The sequence below is a fragment of the Toxorhynchites rutilus genome, chromosome 2 (genome assembly GCF_029784135.1).
Source record: "Toxorhynchites rutilus septentrionalis strain SRP chromosome 2, ASM2978413v1, whole genome shotgun sequence".
Classification (NCBI taxonomy): Eukaryota; Metazoa; Arthropoda; class Insecta; order Diptera; family Culicidae; genus Toxorhynchites; species Toxorhynchites rutilus.
Window position 1 is genome coordinate 271531249 of NC_073745.1, and position 22151 is coordinate 271553399.

A 22151-nucleotide genomic window follows, 5' to 3' on the forward strand; every position below is an offset into this window, starting at 1 on the left:
TTTTTTTCCCAAAATATATATTTTATTAAGGCACGTAGCTTGACGGGGCCGGGACTCCAATATTTTAACAATTTTGGTCTTACAACTATGTTAGTAATATGTAACCGATTACTCGCGGTTGGCTCGAGGTTAGTATTACAAAGATCTCATAATTGGGATGTTGCAGTCTCCAGTACTATGTATGTGTGGCCGACACGGGATACTTCCTATTGGAGTATAACTGACCATTGATCAGCGACGCCCCCCTAGTCTGTACCTGTCACTGGACGGTACAATCTTCAGCTCGTGTAGAGTTGCCATGAGCGGTACAATCTTTGGCTCTTGTTGAATGATTAGTGGCCTTCGACCTGTGTATCTGTAAAGAGTATGTGTATGTTTAATTACATTACATGGAGCGGTTATAATATATAATATAAATACCTTATTGCAGCTATAGTACACTATTTTTCACGAATATATATTTGTTTATTTCTTCCTTCAGTTGTTTTCCTCAGCGAGTTGATATGAAACCATAACCACACAACCAAACAAAAAGTAAATAATTCAGAAAGCTACGTCTCGCTACTCGTCTCAGGTATTGTCATGAAAGTGTCAAGAACGAAACACCTATAGTTTAGCATCTTGCTTATAGCTATCTCAGGAAACACATTTTGAAAGGTAGCCGTATTTTAAGGTGCCTCCCCATTTGTTATTCAAATGTTTATCGCTCATTCAAACAGAGTCGAACTCTGAGTTGGGTAGATCAAGACGGGTCTATGGTACTAGGTGAGGCCGTTTCGTCACTAAGTTGGTTAGAGGAGCGGTATATGAAAACAGTACGGAAGAAAGCAGAAGGGAAATTATTTGCTTGAAGCGTGAAAGAGACAGACTGATCATGAGCGAGCTTGCACTGAGAGAAATAATTAGTAAATATAACGAATTTTTTGGTAAATACTACCAATCTATAGTCATTTTCGACCGTACTAATAAACACATATGTCAAGCAGAACAATGATTCGGAAGCCCAATATCGGCTACATTTTCTTGCCGAAAATGCACGTATCAGAATTATATCCTTATTATACCTCCGTATTGCCTTATAGGAACAATGAAAATGGTTAATACGCGCTTTTCTCACCAATTTTCAGATATGACAATATCCAAGCTTACTAATGTTATCGAGTAAAATATACTAATCTCTGGTAGGGATGCGGGTTTGTTGACAATATGTACAAAAAATTTGTACATTCTACTAATTTTGCATTACCAAATGTATTTAGTAGTTTTCGACCGAGGATTTTTCTAAGGGTGGGCACAGGCGTATTGTGCTTTATTTACCAACAAAACACAGTAGACTCTCAAGATGGCTGAAGAGTGATTTTAGCAAGTTGGCCCACCTTAGGATATACTTCTAGGCGCCTTGGGGTAGATAAGGAGAAGGCGTTGTACTATAGGTGGACCGCAATGTCAAAATTGCTGTTCGGCTATTGCTCGTGAAAAAAACAAATTTGTTTACAAAACAAATTTATTTATTTTATTTATTTATTTTATTTACAAATTTGTACAAAACAAATCGTATCTTTTGGTGACAAACGTATTCGTTGGGAAAATAGCTGATATGGCTTTACTATCAAATCATAACAGGGCAGAAGGATGTTTTTAGTAAATCTTTTCGCTTCTAGCTGTGCTATCAATGCTTTTATTTCCAAACAAAATGTTCTTCTGTTTGGCTCCAATCGGCGAGAAAAAGAGTACTATCAGCTTATGGCGATTGTGACAAGAAATAACGCTGATAGTGGCTCCACTGATTTCGCTTAGGGAGGGGGAGAATGCTGTGCATATACCGGGAAAAAGATTACCAGATCCAGAAGGTCCGGAAAGGCTCGTTACAAGTAGTTGGCTAGAGCAAAAGGAGGTTGTGCATTGTTATTCACGAATATATATTTGCTTATTTTTTCCTTCAGTTATTTTCCTCAGCGAATTGATAGGAAACGATAACCACACACCCAAACAAAAAGTAAATAATTCTGAAAGTTACGTCTAGCTACTTGTTTCACGTCATGTCCTGAAAGTGTCAAGAACGAAACACCTGTCGTTCATCAAATTGGATAAGGGTGGGCATTTCTACAGTGCTGCCGATACGTAGTCACATATGAATCCTTATTTTAAACATTTTTATATGAATTGAAACTATTAAGTGCGCTACACATATCAAATTTAAGGTGAAAGTGGAAGCAAGCCTTTTCAGTAGTATAGGTAAAACACAGTGTAAAAATGAGGTAGTAATTTTTGTGAGAGAAGAGCAATTTGTTTCGTTTGTTTCGATCTTTGTACGTAAAAAGATCAATTCACTTATCAGACTGTGTGGCGCTTCACTGACACGAGTCTTAGAATACATTTGAAAAAATAACAATTCAATACTGAAGTAGGGGGTCTTCGTAGCCACTTGGTTACGCGTTCGCTTACTAAGCGATCGATCGTGAGTTCAAACTCAGGGCCCTCAATTGACCAACTTTGTGTTATTATAGAATAAATACGTCCACGCAACCATCATCAGCGATGGAGATCGATCCACGGTCGAAATAAGATCGATTCATCCATACAACTGCTCCGCTCTGCAAGGAACATCGGGCTGCTGTTCTATGAATAACCCAACAATGATCAATATCAACTGTCTCCGCTGTCCGGTCTGCTGAACAATGGAAGAACAGATAGAATACCCTTACGCCCTAAATGGCTACTATAGTGTAATTTACCATAATGGAACAGAAAACCAAACGCCTAAATGTCTACTATTACTACTGTGTAATTTACAATTTATAGAAACATAAACATATGTACATGTACACGATACAAACCCGGCTCTGTTACAGATAAAATGCTAATGAGCCTAATAAATAAATAAAATGGGATAAAAAAAATACTGAAGTAAAATGTATGAACGATGTGTTCCGATAAACAATTCTCGCGTAATTTTTGAAAATGTCCAATGTAACATTTTCGTCAACTCGAGAAAAACGAAGTTGTGAGACCCGGACATTATTTCGCAAATTGTATTAAAAGCTATCGATCTTTTATCGCTACTTTCCCCACTAGCGGTCATGAATAACTCTGAAAAACCGATCGAAAAACCAATCCGTGATTTGAGATTAAAGTTGAAGCCTCGGAGCGAAAAATGTTACATTGGATGTTTTGACTGTCCGTGTTTGCAAATTGGACATATTACGTTGCACGATAAGAATTTGAAACTAACTACTAAACAACAATCCAAATATCAGCATTTCGTTCTAAAGACATATTAGTATTGTTATCGTTGAATTGCACTGAAATCGATAACAACACCTGCAAGAAACAAAAACTCCAAACGGCCGAAGTACGACTTCGTGTTGTTTTGACTGTTTTGTTACTTCAGACGTTTCGTGCGTCGGAGGAAAGTGGCGTCCGAAGTAACAGCCGGGTGCTTAAAATCCAAATCTGTACATTGGACATTTTTTATATCGGCGAAAAAAAGATGAAGAGGATAGATACGTGAACGATTGTTTTAGTGATGCATTCAATGATTGAAAACTAATAGCGTACATCCATTAACTCGATTTGTTTACATTTGTTACATAGGTCCTTTTCAAAAGTTACGCGAGAACTGCAAATATAAATATATATAGAAGGTGTATTTGCATATGGAGTAAAATTCTGATTATACGCGAGCGTAACATGAGCAAATTTATAGCACATGCGAATTGGGGCTCTTTTGGTATTAACAAGTTTTTCCGCACAGTAACTCGATGTTGATAATTCCTTAATATTTTACTTCGTTGATCGTATTGTTTTCACATATTCACGTTGGAGAGCCCTAACCCTTCTCTTCGATGGCCGAGTCATTTTGATTGAATGTAATACTTATCCGTTTACTATTTTTGAAAGGCATAGGCAGCCATGGCAGTGATCCGAAATTTGCAATACAATTTTCTTAACCAATGTTAAAGTTGCTAAAACTTACATTATAGTCCCATTAAACGTAAAAATAATAATTGTATTGATATCAACACAATTTTATTTTATTAATTTTCATGGCATGAAGTCCTATGACTCAGGAATACCATTTTATTGAATTGTTTTTATAGCTGTTTCGATTATGTTGTCTGGAATCAGTGTCGAAAAAGTAACGATGTTTTCACCAGTACAAACAAAACCATTGTGGAAAATTGAAAAATGAAAAGTTGACTTTCGGAGCACTAGCTCGAGTTTTAAGACGTTTTCCACTATATATTGCGACGGCAAATGAAAATTTAATATTTAGCGATTAGATTTTAGTTAGTATTACTTGGTGGGAAGTATGTGCTGTGAATGTGAAAGAAATGAGCGCCATTGTGGCAGCCATTTGTGGCTAGCAGGGCCCGAAATCTTCAAAGGTGAAAAATGAGGACCGACTACTCTCAGCAGCTTCGCTTCGACTAGAACTGCTTCGGCAGTCGCCGCCAACAAAAAGTGACTTGACTAGAAAATGATTTGACTAGCGTTGACTAGCGAGGATGACTGGTGAACTAGTCCAGTCAGTTGTTATTTTAACTGACTCGACTAATGAATACAAATCTGCCTCTTCATTCAACTGACTTCAATCCACACTTCTATTTCGCCCTGACACTAATTAATACCCGCGTACACAATATTATACTTACGTCCATATAAAGAGGTACGAAAACATGATTTCTGATGCAAAAAAGAAGTTACCCCATCAATGGACGGTTTATTGTCTACTCATCTTGAACTCAAACCAACGAACTTAGACATTTATCAAGTATGCTATAAAGGTCATCGCGTTAGTATTAGTTAGTTTTAGGCTCGCAAAATAGCGCACACACTGCACGTTATTTTATACGTGTAAGTAATTTTCGTGTACGATACAAAATAATCTAGCTCACCTGTAGCGTATGTCAAACCACGTTGAACTCAAACATCGATGCATGCACATGTACATGGGAGAGAGAAAGAGAGGAACGAATTCGTTTTGGGGGAAGTCACTTCAAAATGCAATGAGGACAATTTGACTGGGAAGAATGAAATGATATAGTCGAGTCGGTAGAGGGAGATAGCAACTAAACGCCCGACTGACTGTTCAGTCGTTTTGGCGGAGAAACCGCTTGAAGAAGCCAAAAGTCATTACTAACTGACTATGAATATAGTCAGTCAGATATTCAGCTGACTATCCTCAGTTGACTATGACTATGCAGAGCCCTAGTGGCTAGCTTCCACCTTCACCTTAACCGCGATTGAACGCAAGTGATGGTTGCTAGACGATTTTCATAAATATCTTCACAATCGAACTCATCGAAATTATAGATGGAGTTGTTAAATTATTTTTTTTTTTTTCGATGAATTGTATAACTTTATTCTAATTTACATAATGCATATAATGAAAACGTTACATTAAGGGCTTTCCATTTATCATGTTCACAGATAAAAGCGATCTCACAATTCAACTGTTCACAAAATGAAGACATGTTATCATATCTGGCATCCTTGTGCTGTTTACAATTAGAATGGAGTGGAATGAAACATCCAAAAACGCGCGATCCAAAGAGATCAGTATGTCATAGCACGCAATTAGCTCCAATTAATCGCTCCGTTTCGCATCGCATCGCACCGCACCGCACCGCGTTAACTATGTCCTCGGCCTTAGAGTAAGGGTAAGGTTACATTGGCTCGGAGTACGCACGAAAACTTGATTGTGCGATAACTGACGAAAAGAAACAATTTTGTTCGATAGAAGCTGGCGAATTCGAACGAAGCAAGGGGGAAGCAATGTAACCACACCAATACAACTCAATGTGGTTGTTTACTTTCACTATTGCATACAATCCGTACGACCACTCTTCTGCATCCAGTGTCACCGCCGCCTTAGGAATATAGTCGCGAAAATCGCATGAATTTGCCGGATTCATGCATTTTTTTCACAGAGAGGAAATAGTTCACATTCTATCGGGACGAATTTTGTGAGTTCTGTGCAGAGATGCCAGGTTTGAAGACATATCTTCATTTCGAAGACTTTTGACTTACTGTGAAGACATTTGGCGTTTTGAAGACACGATGAAATATGTGAAGACATTTCAGTATGATAGCGTACGTGGGTTTTTGAGAGATATTATTTCTATGAATTTCTAAGACTTTTTTCTCGGGGTCATTTACTTGCTTTTTTCAAACTCTTTCAAGCAGAAAATCCACAAGCATATAGAATGAGTTCAAAAACAAAGCGACTTTTACTTCAAATTCTGGAGAACTTCAAGTGGCCTGAATACATATTGTCTCTAGAAGAAATTAGATCATTTGCGCTCGAGAATTCTAATGATTGTGACATTAGATTAAATTAGATCTTTCAAACAATCACTTCACAAATCGATGGTTTTCCGGTTACATATGGTTTCAACAATTACTTTTATGGATATGGATATGGCTCATAACTGAAATATATTAAATATAAATTTCGTGCTTGCGCAACGATCCTATAAACTGACATAAATAGTATATTCCTACAACTCCCTTTTTCCCTTTTTCTTCTGCTTTTCAATTTATTGTTTTTGCCATTTCCGTAATCAAAGAGGTAATCTCTACGCCTACGCTAACTTGAATTGTTCAAGATTTCAATTCTATTTAAATCTAAAGAATTTAACTACATTTTTCAATTTTCTCAAACTCTTTAACTCAAAACTCTATCACTCTTTCTACTATCTTTCGCTACATCTTATCGATTCATTTCTCTAAACAATTGTCAACAATTCGGAAAATCGAAGCTTAATTCGACAGTCAGTTTTACTTAAAGCAAATATAAACAAAACGCGAAGCAAAAAGTGATGGATTTGAACACATAATTTATCACGTGTTATAAATTTAATGTTTATAGTGGTAAGTATTATACGAAATAATAGTGTTCTGGTAATTGATTGAATAGTTTTGAGCTAATTAGGCTGAAATATATAAATTGGAAACGTTCCCTTCAGCGTTATGCTCATATTTTTCAGTATCACTAACCTAAGCAATTTTGTTATCTTTGTCCAACTCTCAGATTTTAATTGAACTTAATTGTAATTCATTTTTACTTCTCACCAAAAATAAGGTTTTTGTTATTCTGGACATTAAAATTATATTATTGGAACTTTTACCTTTTATTAAAACAACTAAAAATACGAATTACACAAATTATAACATTTATTCCAATTCTAGCTCGGTCACAAGAGCTAAATAAGCAAAGCCTGAGTCACGAAAACGTTTGCTCCTTCTATAGGAGAAATGTTTGACAGCATGGGGAAAATTTTTCTTCAAGCAAAATGCACTTGAAAAATAGATTCGATTGAGTTCGCATGACCCAGTGTTCCATCACCAGCTCCTTCTGCAGTTTATTTTGATGATTCACCTGCTGTATGTTTGCCCTGAGGTAGTGTATAGAAGCTTCCGTCACCTAACTTGCGTTTCGTTAGTAAGATCAGTGTTTGCTCCTGCTTGTAATACCATGGACAGACATACAACTGTACTAGCGTTGTACGTGTACAGCGTTGTACAGGTACCACGATAGCATGACACACATACTTTGGTTGTACATTGTACCGCATGTCAAGCTGACAATCATAAATTTGAATATATTGCATTGTATTTTCACCAATATTTGAATGAAAAAGGTTTTTATTTAGCGTCTAAACTATCAAACACAACAAATATGTTTCCAATCTGAGTTATTAACTCAAGAGAAAGTCAATGAAAAGAATGTATACCAAGTGTTTTGATTCGGTTTGTTCATGCTACTCACCACTAACCGTCTATGGCGCTGCGCACAGCACAACTGTAGCCACGTACAGCGGTATAATAGGTCGGTACAGGTACAGCGATTGTACCGAGTTGCTTGCATGGTTCTAGCGCTGTACATGGTGACAAACATACAATTTTCGAAGTACAACGCTAGTACAACTGTATGTACAACTGGATTATACTTATAATCCATTGATTCAGTATACTTCTGCTTGACGACCTCAGTAATGCGCGGAGCTGGCCTGAGCTCGCAAAACTCATCGTTATATGCATCCTCCAAATTTTGAGCGATTTGTTTCAATGCTTCCGAGTCCGATTTTGTTTTTTCAAACGAAATGCACTTGAGAAAAATACTTCAATTAGTCCGCTTGACCTTGGTTTGCATTCATTATCTTTTACAATTGTTTCATTGGACCTTTTTGAAAATTACGCGAGTAATGTCTTTAAAATTTACAGACAAATCTGTTAAATTCGCATTTCTCTTTCTGACAGTCTCTTTGACAGCTATCGTACACGTATTTTGACTCGCTTGCGGTGTTGGATTGAATTTGATGCAATGTGAGGCTGTCATTTGCCTTTCATCCCATTTCACTGCAACGACGGCGGACGTGTACACACATTGTGCGAGAAATCGGTGAAGTAGTTCGATATTAACAATTACACTGTTTTGCTATTTACGATACTGATACGCGTAAGTATTGCTGCCTTCGAAATATTCGTGGTGCTGACTTTTTCATTGAAGAAACTTCATGATACTTCCTCACAGTATTCCACGTCGTTAACAGTTTGTTTTTTTATAGACAAACATGAGGAACTTTGTGTACGCTGTTGTGCTAGGGTTACTTGCCCTTAGCCAGTCCGGTTTTGCTAATGAGGAGAGTTCCGCCCGGCTGCTTGTTTCCAAGCAGATCCTGAACAAATATCTGGTCGAAAATCGTGATATAGTTGTTAAATATACGCTTTACAACGTTGGCTCGGGAGCCGCCGTCAATGTACAGTTAGGTGAGTTTCTATTTTGTTGCCTTTCCCTTATTAATTATTAGAGTTTGTCGTTCGATATCGCACTATTATCCTTCACTTCCATTGGATGTCTTTTTCAATTTTATGTTGCATCACTTGCAGTCGACAATGGCTTCCACCCGGAGGCATTCGCTGTGGTGGGTGGACAGTTGGCCGCTACCATCGACCGTATCGCTCCACAGACCAATGTTACCCACATCGCAGTTGTGCAGCCAAAAGCCTACGGTTATTTCAACTTCACCGCTGCCGAAGTGAGCTACCAGCAAACGGAGGAATCGACAACTCTGCAGTATGCCGTCAGCTCGGAACCCGGTGAGGGTACCATCGTGGGAGAGGCCCAATTCAACAAGCAGTTCTCATCGCACTATCTGGACTGGTTCGCGTTCGCGATCATGACCCTGCCATCGCTTGCTTTCCCCTATGGCCTGTGGTTCGTTTCTAAGTCTAAGTACGAACAGTTGGCCAAGCCGGCGAAGAAGGTCAACTAAAATGCAGCTACAGTTAGGTGCTAGGGAAGGTTAGGCCAACCATCGTGATCGCAACCTGGGGCAGATTTTTCCTGCTCCAATGTGTTCGAAGTGAGAAACTAGATTTTCTTTTCTTGAAAAGACTAATTTATTACATATAAGAATGTTTTTTGTTCTAATTCTCATCCCTCCCATTCATGATTTTTTTTGTCGTTGTCCTCTAATAATTTCGAACAAGGAGAGAAAAAAAGATGCCGCATGCTCGAAGGAGCGAGCAGGAATTGCGAAGTTTTGTTTGTTGCTTTGAATTGTATCATCGAATAAACGGTAGAAAGGAGTAAAAATCTGTTGTTTCGTAAGACTTGTTCATAATTTACGTGTCCGAAAGTCGGCGTATTATCTTCTATCTGGTCGGATCAAAGCGGCTTGCCATTCAAAGGAGTCCTTGCATGAGACTATAGTCTCTTATCGAAAATCGATGTAATGATTCCAATGCCATTTTTTTGCATTTCGATTACCATTCTAGAGATTTATGCAAAAGAGAGAGGACAGTTGGAGGTTTTTGAGAATCGACTGACCATTATACGGTTTTTTTTGCTATCAATACCTTCAAACATTCACGTTTTCTTACTAAGCGAACGTTATGGGTTTAATCGTAGAACGGTTCTTTGATTGATCTTCTAATTGACCATTTACAATTACCTTTTACTATAAATTTCCTAGTACTTCTACCAAAACTCGTCACTATAATATCAAATTACTTTTAGACACAATTCTCGTTCAAGATTTTTCAATCACTTGCAATTAACATGTTTCTCCGTTAAATGAAATGCAAAATGATGACATCCCAAATCGGACGATTCTTTCCTCGAGTTTTGCGCTTACCTACACATTTGGCGTTTTCATTTATATACAGTAATTTACATTTAATGCGACATTTTTTTAATTGGACATACCTGTAATGCGACACGTTTAATTGGACATGTTTACATCTAATTGGACAGAGGTGAATCCGTACTGACAGTGGTTAGTGTCGACGTCTGGTGGCGACTTTCAATTTGGGACAAAACTCGATAGTGTAATCTATATCAGATTAGAAGGCACGAAGCCAGTTTTGAAATAATAAAATTTGAATGAAAATTTGTACACCATGTTAATTAATTACTTGAAACACGTACTTTTGATTCTTATTTAATCGATTGTCTATACACTTCTGATATTTTGACTGAAGCCTTTCATTATATATAATATAAAATTGTTCTCAAACACGATTTTCGTATGAGGTTTTTTTACCCCATGTAAAAATGGAGGTTGCAATTTATAAAAATGTTGAATAAAGTCAAATATCTAATCGGAAGTCTCTAATTCGCATCTCAATTTTTACAGGATTGTCATTTTCGCTGCAGAAAAGTGGAAATCATGTGTCACTTGCCATCTGTTTGTGAGAAACGCAATATCCCATATTGCTATACGCCGAGTCGGAAGACTTGGGAGCAGCAGTGGGTGTGAAATGAGGCACAGTCGCAATACTAATCCGAGAGCAGCCCGATTATCAGGAACAGTTCGATAAACTAAAAGTGAAGAATCAATGCCGTCAACACGAATATACCATTGTGCGAGTTTTTACAACACGATAAATTTTTAGGAGTATTTTCAACCATTTTTCCAATCAAAACAATTTATGGTGTTACAATCATTCATTTTGTATTTTTGTTATCATGCCATATACTTAATTAAAATTCACTATTGTTATTCGTCAAGAAGGCGAATAATTTCATTTTCATATTCGTTTTTTCATTTTTCGGCTTCCACTAATTTACGGTCATCACCAACAGCAATAAGAACATTTTTGAGTACATCCATGATGCTGATAGCCTACTTATAATCATTGCGTTTTTCGGATTGACTGCTCCAAGAGTACATATAACCGAAGTACTAAGATCACCCTCAGCATTTTCGTTAGCATCGCAATCTTGCTCTTCATGGTCGGCCTCGAAAAAGTCACCACCAGAGGCTTGGCCAATTGCTCGTCGGTATACATTATACTTTCGTCTCTTGTATTTCACTGGACGGTCATTTTGATCAGGCTTGCTGTTAGCTTCGCTGACGGTGATTTGTTCTAAAGCAATAGAACAGCTCGAATGAATGTTGGCCGGTAGTAGATCTTCTAAATGTTCATCTAAATATTCTCCTTGCATGTATCCTTCACCAATGTCTACGAAAATTGAGTCCATTTTGCTGTTTTTCTTTTCTGGTTCTAACTTGTTTTTCACATTCTGTTTTTCGTTTGTGCTGTGTTTGTTGATATTCGCGTTGACGGCACTGAGCTTTGTTCCACGATTTCGGGAGCGTTGAAGATAGTAAATAATTTTCAGGCGGAATGAACACGTATTCAAAATTACAATTATGAATAAAAGTTAATCTATCCGTATCGAATTAGCATTCTATTTAAATAAAATACACTTTTTTTTACAGGTGGTGAAAATATCTCATACGAAAATTGTGTTTGAAGACAATTTCAATTTTAATGAAAAGTTTCAGTCAAAATATCAGAAATGTATGGACAAACGGTTAAATAAGAGTAAAAAATACGTGTTTCAAGTAATTAAATAACATAATGTAGAAATTTTCATTCAAATTTTAACATTTTAAAACTGCATTCGTGCCTTCTAATCTAATAGAGATTATACTATCTAGTTCGGAGCCCGAATTGAAAGTCGCCACCAGACGTCGACACTGACCACTGTCAGCGTGAATGTCCAATTACAGGTCACAATCTCTTCTAATGCGACACTGAGTGGTGCCTCGACATGTCGCATTAAATGTAAATTACTGTAGTTATAAGATATAGGAGTGCGTTTTTTCACCTGAATATACATTTTATCTTTCGAACAAAGATCAATTTCGTTAGCGCAAACATCAAAAGGACTGACAACTCATGTCACGATGTCACGATGAGGCGTGCGAACCACCATTTCTTGTCCCTTAAAACCATGACAAATTTGGTTCTATTTGCTTGATTAGTTCTCGAGTTTTGCATATTTTTTTTGTGTGTTTGATTTGTATGGCAGCACACCCCCAAGCTCGGTTCAAAAGAGTCTCGGCTCAAAAAGAGCCGCGGTGTCAGCTAGAGGCGAATGATCTGAAAAGTTTAAACCCTCTTAAAGCCAAAAAGAAGAAGAAGAAGAGCCGCGGTTCAAAAAAGAGCCTCTCAAATGAGCCGGATCGTTTCAATGAACGATCGACTCTGAGCCGCTCACTGAAATGAACCGTTTTGCCCTAAGATAAAATCAGACAACTGGCTTCTTACTCTTCTTCGTCGTCCAAAAACGAAGCCATGACATGAAGATGCCAGAGTTGCCAAATATTTTAAAATTTCGGATTTTCATAATTTCTGTTTTTATAAATCGTAACATTTGGTTGGTGCGAATTTAATGTTTTTTTCATATTTTCAACTAGGCAATCTCAAAAATATGTTTTAAAAAGATAAAATAAGTCTTTTGAATGCCCATATCTATAATATAATAATGATATCCATAACAACTCGTCCAAGTTTGTCGGAAGAGTCTTTTCGCCGTGCAAAACAACGACGCTCAACTCAATTGCAATTCAGGAACGACTTGAGAATTGTGACTCTTTTGCAACACATGACCATAGTACCGAATGCTTCGTATACAGCCGATACACAAGAACATCTTGTTGGATTGATGGACTTGTTATCAAAGCGGCGAGAAGAATGTTCAGCACAGAAATTGATGGACAGTGAAGCAGCATCGACATCATATCGAATTTAAGCTTGATCTAATTTTAGTGATAATGTGGATGACATGAATATTGAATTCGACTATGAGTACACTGTCGATAAAGCGAAAACTTTCCTCGACAGAACAGAACAAAATTCGTTGTTCTATATAGCTCTTTACATCATCAAAATAAATCAGCGGGAAAGAACATGTCAGCAGTGTAAAAATTGGTAGTCAGCAAAACACAACATGGATGGCATCAATCATCTCTTTTTTCATATTTACGAGCAAGAGCTAACAACTCTCCCATCTGCATAGTGAATTATGAGACTCTCCATTTCTTCTTAGCAATGGAAATTATATTCCGAAATATGAAATCGCATTAGGGACCTAACGAAGCTAAATTGACAATTATGTGTGTGAAAAAACACATACATAAACTTGCATATAACTCCTTCACATTTCCTTTAAACTAAATATCGTACTATTCATTAATTTCACTATTTCTAAATTCAATACAAATCCACCGCTATTTATTTTTATTGGCAACACTGAAAAAAATTTACTTTGTTTACAAAATTTATTGAAATAAGCCAATCAGGGGGGGGGGGGGGGTTTGGTATATGCAAAGCGACTCTTCCGCCCCGGGTGCAAAAGCTTCACTCGACGCCACTGTCACCATCTTTCTGGCTTTCTACATAGAAGAGATGCCCCATCATGCTATACCTGACATCTACTGTGTCGTTCATATGTTCACACGGAGCATCAGCGTCCATTATGCGATCACTCGTACACCTCATACGCAGAATGACGAGACAGTGCTCCGCCTTGCATCAGCTACTCAGTAAACCCTCTGCAAAGAGGTTGTTCCGCCACGTATTTCAGTGATGTATCATATCTCACAAGCGGAGAGCAATCAACGGTGCACTCCAACAGAATTGTTCATTTTTTCACATAAGTTGTACAACCCTCTGCATACTTCAGCACCTCTCACACGAAGTTGTAAAGTTTCTATACGTGATATATGGCGGAACAACGGTTGGAATATCACCATTTTCACATACTTGCACCTCTCATACGGAAAGTATGGCCGACCTAACGTGTGACACCACCTTTTTCACACTCCGGTTTCTCTGACACGGGGGGTACAACCCATAGAGGCACTGGAGGTTTGCTACCTTCTGTGCCTCTTCTCGGAACGGTATGGTCCATATAGGGACACTAGCGTTATACCCCGGCTGAATCTCATATCTACTGGAATTGATACAAGCAGTGAGACCTCGTGTTATGGACCCATCATTCAAGCTTAGTCCTTAGTAGTGTAAAACATACAGTTCTTGGCTTAAGGTGGCCGTACACTGTTTGCCCGGAGGTCAAATATTTGATATTTTTTGACAGATAAGGTTTGATTTGATATTTGTACAAACACTATTTTGTTTGCCACTCTTCAATTTTAAACAGTAGTAAACAATATCAAACACCGAACATGGAAAAAAATCAACTGAAATATCCTAGGTAACCTAACCATGTACCGACAGGTCCGAAGAACAGACTGAAAAAATATTTTAGGCATACAATAATTGAATATTTGCTTGTCGTGTTTTGTGTAGAATATATTTGATCAGTACACGTTTTTTTTTATCCAAAATATATATTTTTATTAAGGCTCATATGGCGTCAGCCTAACGGGGCCGGGAGTTCAATATTTCGACAATGTTTGCTTACAACTATGTTAGTAATATGTAACCGATTACTCGCGGTTGGCTCGAGGTTAGTATTACAAGTGTTCTCATAATTGGTATGTTGCAGTCTTCGATGCTCTGTACGTGTGCCCGACACGGGATACCTCCTATTGGGATGCAGCTGACCATTAATCAGCAACGCCCCCCTAGTCTGTACCCCATATCTAGCGTGGTGCGTCTTTCTCGACTCGAGGAATCCAGTATAGAATGGTCACTAGCCGGCGCAATCATCAGCTCGTGTAGAGTTGTCATAAGCGGTACAACCTTTGGCTCTTGTTGAATGATCAGTGGACTGCACAACCTTTGGCCCGTGTATCTGTAAAGAGTGTGTGTATGTATTGCCGCGACTAAGTAAAAGTTTATCGTTTGGATAGGAGGGATATGAAACGGGGACACAACGAAGGAAACATCATTAAACGTTGACATCGGCGTTTCTGAGGAACAGGTATAGATGAAGCACAGTACACGTTGACCAAATTTTATCTGTCAAAAAGAGTCAAATATTTGGCTTCGGTCAAACAGTGTATGAGCACCCTTAGGAGTCTCTTCTTTCTTTTTTTTCCATGTCCTATTCCTACTATCCTGCATCTTTCATGCACCTATTCCTACGGCACGCATTTCCCATCATTCGCTACAAAAGTATCCGTATTTGCTACAACCTAGTCTAGAGCTGTTCTATACCTCTAGCAAAGAATAAATCTGACATGCTGCTGAAATACTTCGTGAGGAAATCCATGTCACTGAACAAGTGATAATCTGTTGAGCTTAGGTCGGATGATACACTGGGCGTTGGACAACGTCGCCTCACCACTTGATAAACACTATTACATTGTAACGGATAGTCCTAGCTCTGGCGAAGCTATCCGTACAGTGAGGTCGAAAAAGTTCTCGCCGTACTTCGTTGAGAAGATACGAGAAATTTTGAGTGCTTCATCCAGACGCTGATGTTATCATATTTGTCTGGCTCCCTTCACATTGCTTCTTTCCAGCATAACTTGAGACAACTCAGCCTGTCTCTATAATATGATACCCGGAGAACCTGTTATGTGATAGCCCATTCTGCGAGATGCGTCACCAAGGGAATGAAGCATTCTAGACATATTGGCAGCTGAACACGGATATCTTTAGTCAAAGACCTCGTTGACTGTTTTGAATTATCCATGAAGTCATCACGGATCTGCTCAACATTTTCGATAACATGTAGACGGCATAACCACGGCAAGTCCATGAAAATCCTATATTTGCGGAATCTAGGATAACACTTCCTGTATGTTTTGATATTAACAATAGGTCCATAAAAATTGCGAATCATAGGGACGACTTCGCTCTCCGTATGTCCCGAGTCAAAGTTTTTTTTTATTTGACTTAAGAAACTTTATCACAATTTGATATTCGTGTCATCCCGAGTCAAAGTGATATCCAATAGTTCCTTCATGAATTCTTAATTCATTTCAGGTCAAACTAGGCGTGCTCGGCCGTTCGATCTGGGCTTGCGGCTCAACTGTTTTCCTATCTAGTCTTTCTAAGGATACTTGAGGTTGGATTTTTACAGATTTTTGGAAGAAAAAGTACCCATGAAAAAGATTTTTATCCCTTTTGGCACAGATGAAATTGTGGCAACACTGGCCACGGATATGAAACACAAGAACTCCTGCAAACCAAATTTTCTGAGCGGCTGGATTTCTGCACCACATAGTTCAGCATGGATTTGGAAGTGGATCCCAATCGAATATTCGGGCAATGTTTCGGTGTTTGGATATGCTTTTCCTAATCAGATCTACCTTTAATATTGATTTCGAACTACTTCTGTTTCTACAAAATGGCTAAATCTAAATACCGCTATGAGCCACCGACATGCAGCATATGCAGCGTTGGCCTCATAATCCTTGTTTTTTTTGTGGCAAAGGGGTACTTCTGGCGCAGTTCGTCGGTGAAATGACACTTTCGTTTAGATATTTGATTAAAAAAACAATTTCGAATAACGAGAAAAAACACAAAAACTTCATCGTAGCCAGTGAAACAAAATCTCTAAATGAAAATAGTTGAAAGATCTCGTGCAAGATCCAACTGCTACTCTTTATATGCTCATAAAGCTCTAGTCTTGAATAAAAAGGTTTTTTCTGAAAAACAATACACTGAAAACAATTCTGAATATGTAACAAAATTTAATTTCTCATGAAAATCAGAACAAAGGGTAGACATGTCTAGGACATGTCCTGCTAAATCAGGACAGATGGTAACCCCACCTCTGTGACCCTGGACGAGATGACTCCTGCGTTCTGTATGGATTGAATAATGATAAGTATATATAAGGGTGAATCAATAGTTTATCTATTGCAATTTTCGCTTCAAGCTAACGGCACACGAAGCTAAATACGTCAACACGATTTTCAATTGGACTAATAATACAACAACAACAGCAGCTCAAATAGGACGATCTGCTCTCAATCTGCATGAACAAAAATTTGTGGCGATTCATTGAATATTCAGCCATTCCACGTCAAACCGATATATTCGTTCTCAGATTTCCATGAAAATTGGTAGGGGAAGTGGGGGCATAGTGGTCACCCTAAGGAATATGCCCATTTCCAGCGTCCGCATATCGCTATAATTCCCGTTTTTCTAAGAATATTATAGTTCAACTCATTGTTGTTCAAGATAACATACGGCTTTAACTATGAAAATTCAAAATAGTACAATTTGCATCATTAGAAAAAAAGGTGAAAAATAGAACTTTTTTTTTGCTTGGAGGTAAAGTGGTCACCTAGTGGGGTCAAAGTGGTCACGCGCACATATCAAGCTAAATGGGATAGATTTAAGCTAATTTGTACAAATCATATTCGATATAGTAGGTACATGTATGAAATAAGCTTGGTCTATTCACCTAGAGTCTCAATTCAAATTTTCTCATGCATACAAAAACGTTGTACGAAACACATAACGTTCCGCATAATGAGGCTTGTTTAAGTTGGAGTGGCATATTTATTCAGGGTCAAAGCCACAAAAGGATCCTCTTCAAGAGCAGAATGTAATGCGGTATATCAGCTTTAGTAAACAGAGCATTGTAAGTCGATATTCACCTATGACCAGTTTGGCCCCCAAACATCAAAATAATTTCAATGCTAATTAATCGCTGAGATTCAACAAAATATCTGTTCATCTGTCCTAGAATATGCGAACAAACGTCCAAACTGATGATTTGTCCAATAAATCAGATTAAATAAACTAAATTTAAATTCCTTAGATACCATGCGCACAGAACTACGGCCTAATGGCTATCGAGAGAGAAATTTCTGTTCTTATTTATATTTCGATATGTGACAGCCCTACTGAAGTACAGGGTGTCTCAAAATTCATGAAATTCTTCAAACACAAGGTGCCTATCGATACGGTGTCAATAGTCAATAGTAATACTACCAAATAAGCAGGTGACCACTTTGCCTCCCATGACCAATTTGCCTCCACTACCCCTAGTTTTGTTCCTTATCGCACGACATGTGGATTGTGGATTGTAGATTAGTATTAACCCTTTCACATATGAAAAGAAAGTATGCACATCGCGCTGGTGTGATCGATGTGTAGTATCAACCTGATGTCGTCTAAAGACGACGCTCGTACACACAGGTCATCGCGCGGATGTCGTCTATAGACGACGCTCGTAGTGAAAGGATTAAGCAGAAAAAATGATTTTTTAGTAATTATATCGCCTCCAGCAATCAGCCGTATTCACGGAACTCACGAAAAATTTTCTTACTGTGGGATTTGTAACAAATTTCTGCATTACTCGAGAATCAATCAAGCAAATGCAACCATATTAGGCATTTGGAGGTTTTAGGGTGCAATAAATGTTTCTATGGTGGTTAGACACTCCAGCCCCCTCCCTAAGGATGGGCTGCCATATAAATGAAACACAAATTTCTGCATTACTCGAGAATGAATTAAGCAAATGGAACGAAACTTGACATGTGGAGGTTTTAGGGTGTAATAAATGATTCTATGGTGGCTAGACACCCCACCCCCCTCTCTGAAGGGGTAGGGGGGGGGTGTGACGTGGTGGGAACTGCCATACAAATAAATGAAATAATCTGATATTATAATGATGAGTTTTGGTAGAAGTACTGGGATTTTTTTATAAAAGGTAAATTCAACGGGGTCGATTAGTAGATCAATCAATGAACAGTCCTGCGATTGGACTCATGAACTTGCGTTTAGTAAGAGAACGTGAAAGTTTGGAGGTATTGATAACAAAACAAAAAAAATTTTGGCGGGACGAAGTTTGCCGGGTCAGCTAGTTACTTATATACGTAATCTTCAGCCAATTAGGAATAGAAACTACCCACTATGACTGCGGAAAATGATGGGTCAATACAGGACCATAGAGAAGTCGGTTTAGGACCACCATTTTTGAAAGAATCCGAAGTAAAAAGATACTATCATTCCCTACCTATTTGATGTGAAGAGGGTAATTTACATTTTGAAAGCATGTTTATTTCACCCGAAAATCCATAATTATTTCAGCCTTGCACCGACGGAATACGCGGTTCAATACTTTCAACACGAATAGTGGAACTAATCTCAGTTTCGTTAGTATTGACATTGTCGATGGCCCAGATAAAAGATCCTGATCCAGACTCAGACTAATTTATTTCATTTGTTCATATGTCTGAACTCAGCTATTTTATGGCTTCATTGCTTTTTCACAGTGGATGATTTGATTTCTACACACTAGGTCGCATTGTATTTTATCGATGACAACGTGAGACTGCTCAGGCTGTTGATTCACGTTACAATCCGAAAGTTTATCGACGTAACAAGTTCAATGTTTTGTTCTGGCATCGTCACAAGCTTCAGGATTTATATGCTACTAGCACAAGTCACAGGTCACATTTTACGATAGTGCAATGAGAAACTGAAGAAATTGCCAAGTGATGTTTGTCGGTTTAATGTGGGTGTGGCGCTATTTTCGCAAGTGTTGTTGAGTTTCTTGCCTGATTTTACACAAGATACCTTCTACGGATTCGAAGAAAGGTGTTCACATCAGCGTCATACCGAAGTTGAAGAATTAGCGTTAGCGTGACGTTGGATGTTAAACAATGCGATCACATGGCTACCTTCAGTCAATCTTTTGAATGACTCGCCTTTGAGGAGGTGTTGTGAAAATACTGAGTGTGTTTGATTTTAGCAAGCCTAGAATACTTGTAATTTACTGTATGAAATTAGGTTAAAATATGTGTCTATGTTATGTAGCATGAATGGAATCGCGGTTTACTAAAAAAATGTGCCATTAGTTGCAGTTTCTTATGAACGTCGAAGGGGTATTAGGTATACAAAAAATTGATTCGTTTATTTTTACAGGCTCAGTTACATAGGTTTAAAGGAGCCAAATTCTTAAATATAATTTTAAAACTATATATATAAACAATTTTCTTACATCTATGGTTAGTAAGGTGGGAAACCGATTACTCGCGGTATACTCGAGTTTAGCAGGGTGACATATTTTTAGGAGAAGGAAGGGATATAAGAAAATCGTAACAATGTTGATGAACACTCAATTCTCAAATCTATTCGTATATCTATAGTGTATTTTCAATTCATTCAATTTATTCAATTTATTCTAATGTTTTGTAGCAAGGGGACGAATTACCCTCAAAGGAAGGAAAGAAGGGTAGAAGGATATAGGGACAATCACACACGAAGATCGATAGCTTTGAGGAAAACATATATATGGGACATGTAATCAAGGTCTAACCGAGCCAACACATCTCTCACCGGCACATTGGGCTGTCTTCTTCGGGCCGAATGGAGTTTTCTAAATTTGATCTGGCGACCAGATATACCCCGCACGACCAAATAACGTGCTCGATGTCGTGATAACCTTGGCCACAAACGCAGAGATCGCTGCTGGCAAGATTGAGACGGAAGAGTAGTGCATCTAACGAACAGTGATTGGACATGAGTCGGGAGATGGTGCGAATAAAGTTCCGACTTCAATTCAAAAGTGTATGCCAGCTTGAATAAACTTCCAAAAACACGCGTGTGAAGTTTAGAGTCAAGGCCGTACAACATTACATACAACGTCACTAAAATGTCTTTAACTCGGTAAATAATAAGTTTTTCGGAAAGTCCTTCCTAGGGTACATTCTTGAATGTCCGTACTCCCAAAATATGAATGAAAAAATTTGACTATTTCAAATTTTTAGACTAGAATACCCCCTTGAAAGAATGGTATTCTTCCGGATATCAGTAGTTCGGTAACATTCACTCGTTTACTTTCATTGGAATCTATAGTTTTGAAAATATTGTTGAGATGCACAACTTGATGCCTATTCCTATTCTTCCATTCGTTCTTCCTATTCGTTTGTCACTCAAAGCTTTATAATGGAATAAAAAACAACACTATTGTTGCTAAGTATAGCACAATATACGAATATATGGGTTACGAGACATAACGTGTTTCCGAACCATATCTCACGTGTATATACCGTTTTAAAGTTCCGATCAGCAATTTATGAGAATAAACGTTGAAATAGAATCGTATACTATTTTTGGATTCTTGCCATTCAGAATTCTATAAATGAATAATTCCAGTTATCTTTACAGTAGTAGCCCGCTCGCCGCTACTATCTTCCCTTTCCATTCCATGAATATCCATTTACTGCAATGTTATTCGTACCTTTCACCGTGTTGGGCTCAATTATAGAGGTTAATTATAGAGGTTACCCACTCTTTGTAACCGATATTTTATCACGGTTCGAAGCAGCACCTCTGATACCCACGGGTGGGGTATCTGCTGAATGTTATTCTTTTTTTTTCTAGCGGTTTATTATCGACAGCAGTGGATTGAATATTAAATTGACCTTTACCTACGATGCGGAAAAAGGATACGAGTGGTTATATCCACGATGTGGGTTTAGCTAGCAGCGATTAATAAATATGGGACAACCTTTTTTCTCCGATAATGTACTTAAGGCTATGCATTTAACACAATAATCGGATGAGTAACGACCATCACCTCCACAACAAAGATCCAATATTAATGGGATGTTTTAGTTTAGAACCCGGAGAATTCGATTTTTTAAATATTTTTGAGGTTTAGACGTTCTAGAATATTCATTTCATCATTTATCTAGTTATAGTCATTTCAACAACGCGGTATCTAATCCAACACGACTTTGAGTTTTCTCGACATTACTTTTATCAAGCTGGCAAAAAACCGGTGAGTAATGTGGAAGACATAGCCGGAGGAACGCAGTATTACATAGGTCCGATGTTACATCTTCATCGTTCCCAAAGACATAATTGTCAAAGAAATAATCCCCAGGAAACGCGCAATTCAAATGTGGACAAATGTGGATGCGACTTTTGAGTCACCCTGTACTTCAATAGAGCTGTCGCATGTCAAAATA

The 22151-nt window shown here is 38.0% G+C and overlaps 1 protein-coding gene across 2 annotated transcripts; it reads left to right on the top strand.

Moving 5' to 3' along the window:
* The first annotated feature begins 8294 nt into the window (after positions 1–8294).
* Positions 8295–9619, top strand: LOC129768475 (translocon-associated protein subunit beta). 2 transcript variants are annotated; one of them, XM_055770160.1, is made up of 3 exons: positions 8295–8464; positions 8540–8775; positions 8896–9619. In XM_055770160.1, the coding sequence occupies exons 2-3, from the start codon at positions 8580–8582 to the stop codon at positions 9279–9281; spliced, it is 582 nt and encodes a 193-aa protein (XP_055626135.1). In that variant the 5' UTR covers positions 8295–8464; positions 8540–8579; the 3' UTR covers positions 9282–9619. The 2 variants fall into 2 exon arrangements, with proteins under 2 accessions (XP_055626135.1, XP_055626134.1); XM_055770159.1 differs by having other exon boundaries at positions 8302–8464; positions 8574–8775.
* Positions 9620–22151: the final 12532 nt, after the last annotated feature.

What these genes read in the sequence shown, in the direction of transcription:
- LOC129768475 (XM_055770160.1), top strand. Translation starts at nt 8,580, where the DNA reads ATGAGGAACTTTGTGTACGCTGTTGTGCTAGGGTTACTTGCCCTTAGC. An exon ending in CGCCGTCAATGTACAGTTAG is followed by an intron (nt 8,776 to 8,895) that starts GTGAGTTTCTAT and finishes CATCACTTGCAG; the next exon opens with TCGACAATGGCTTCCACCCG.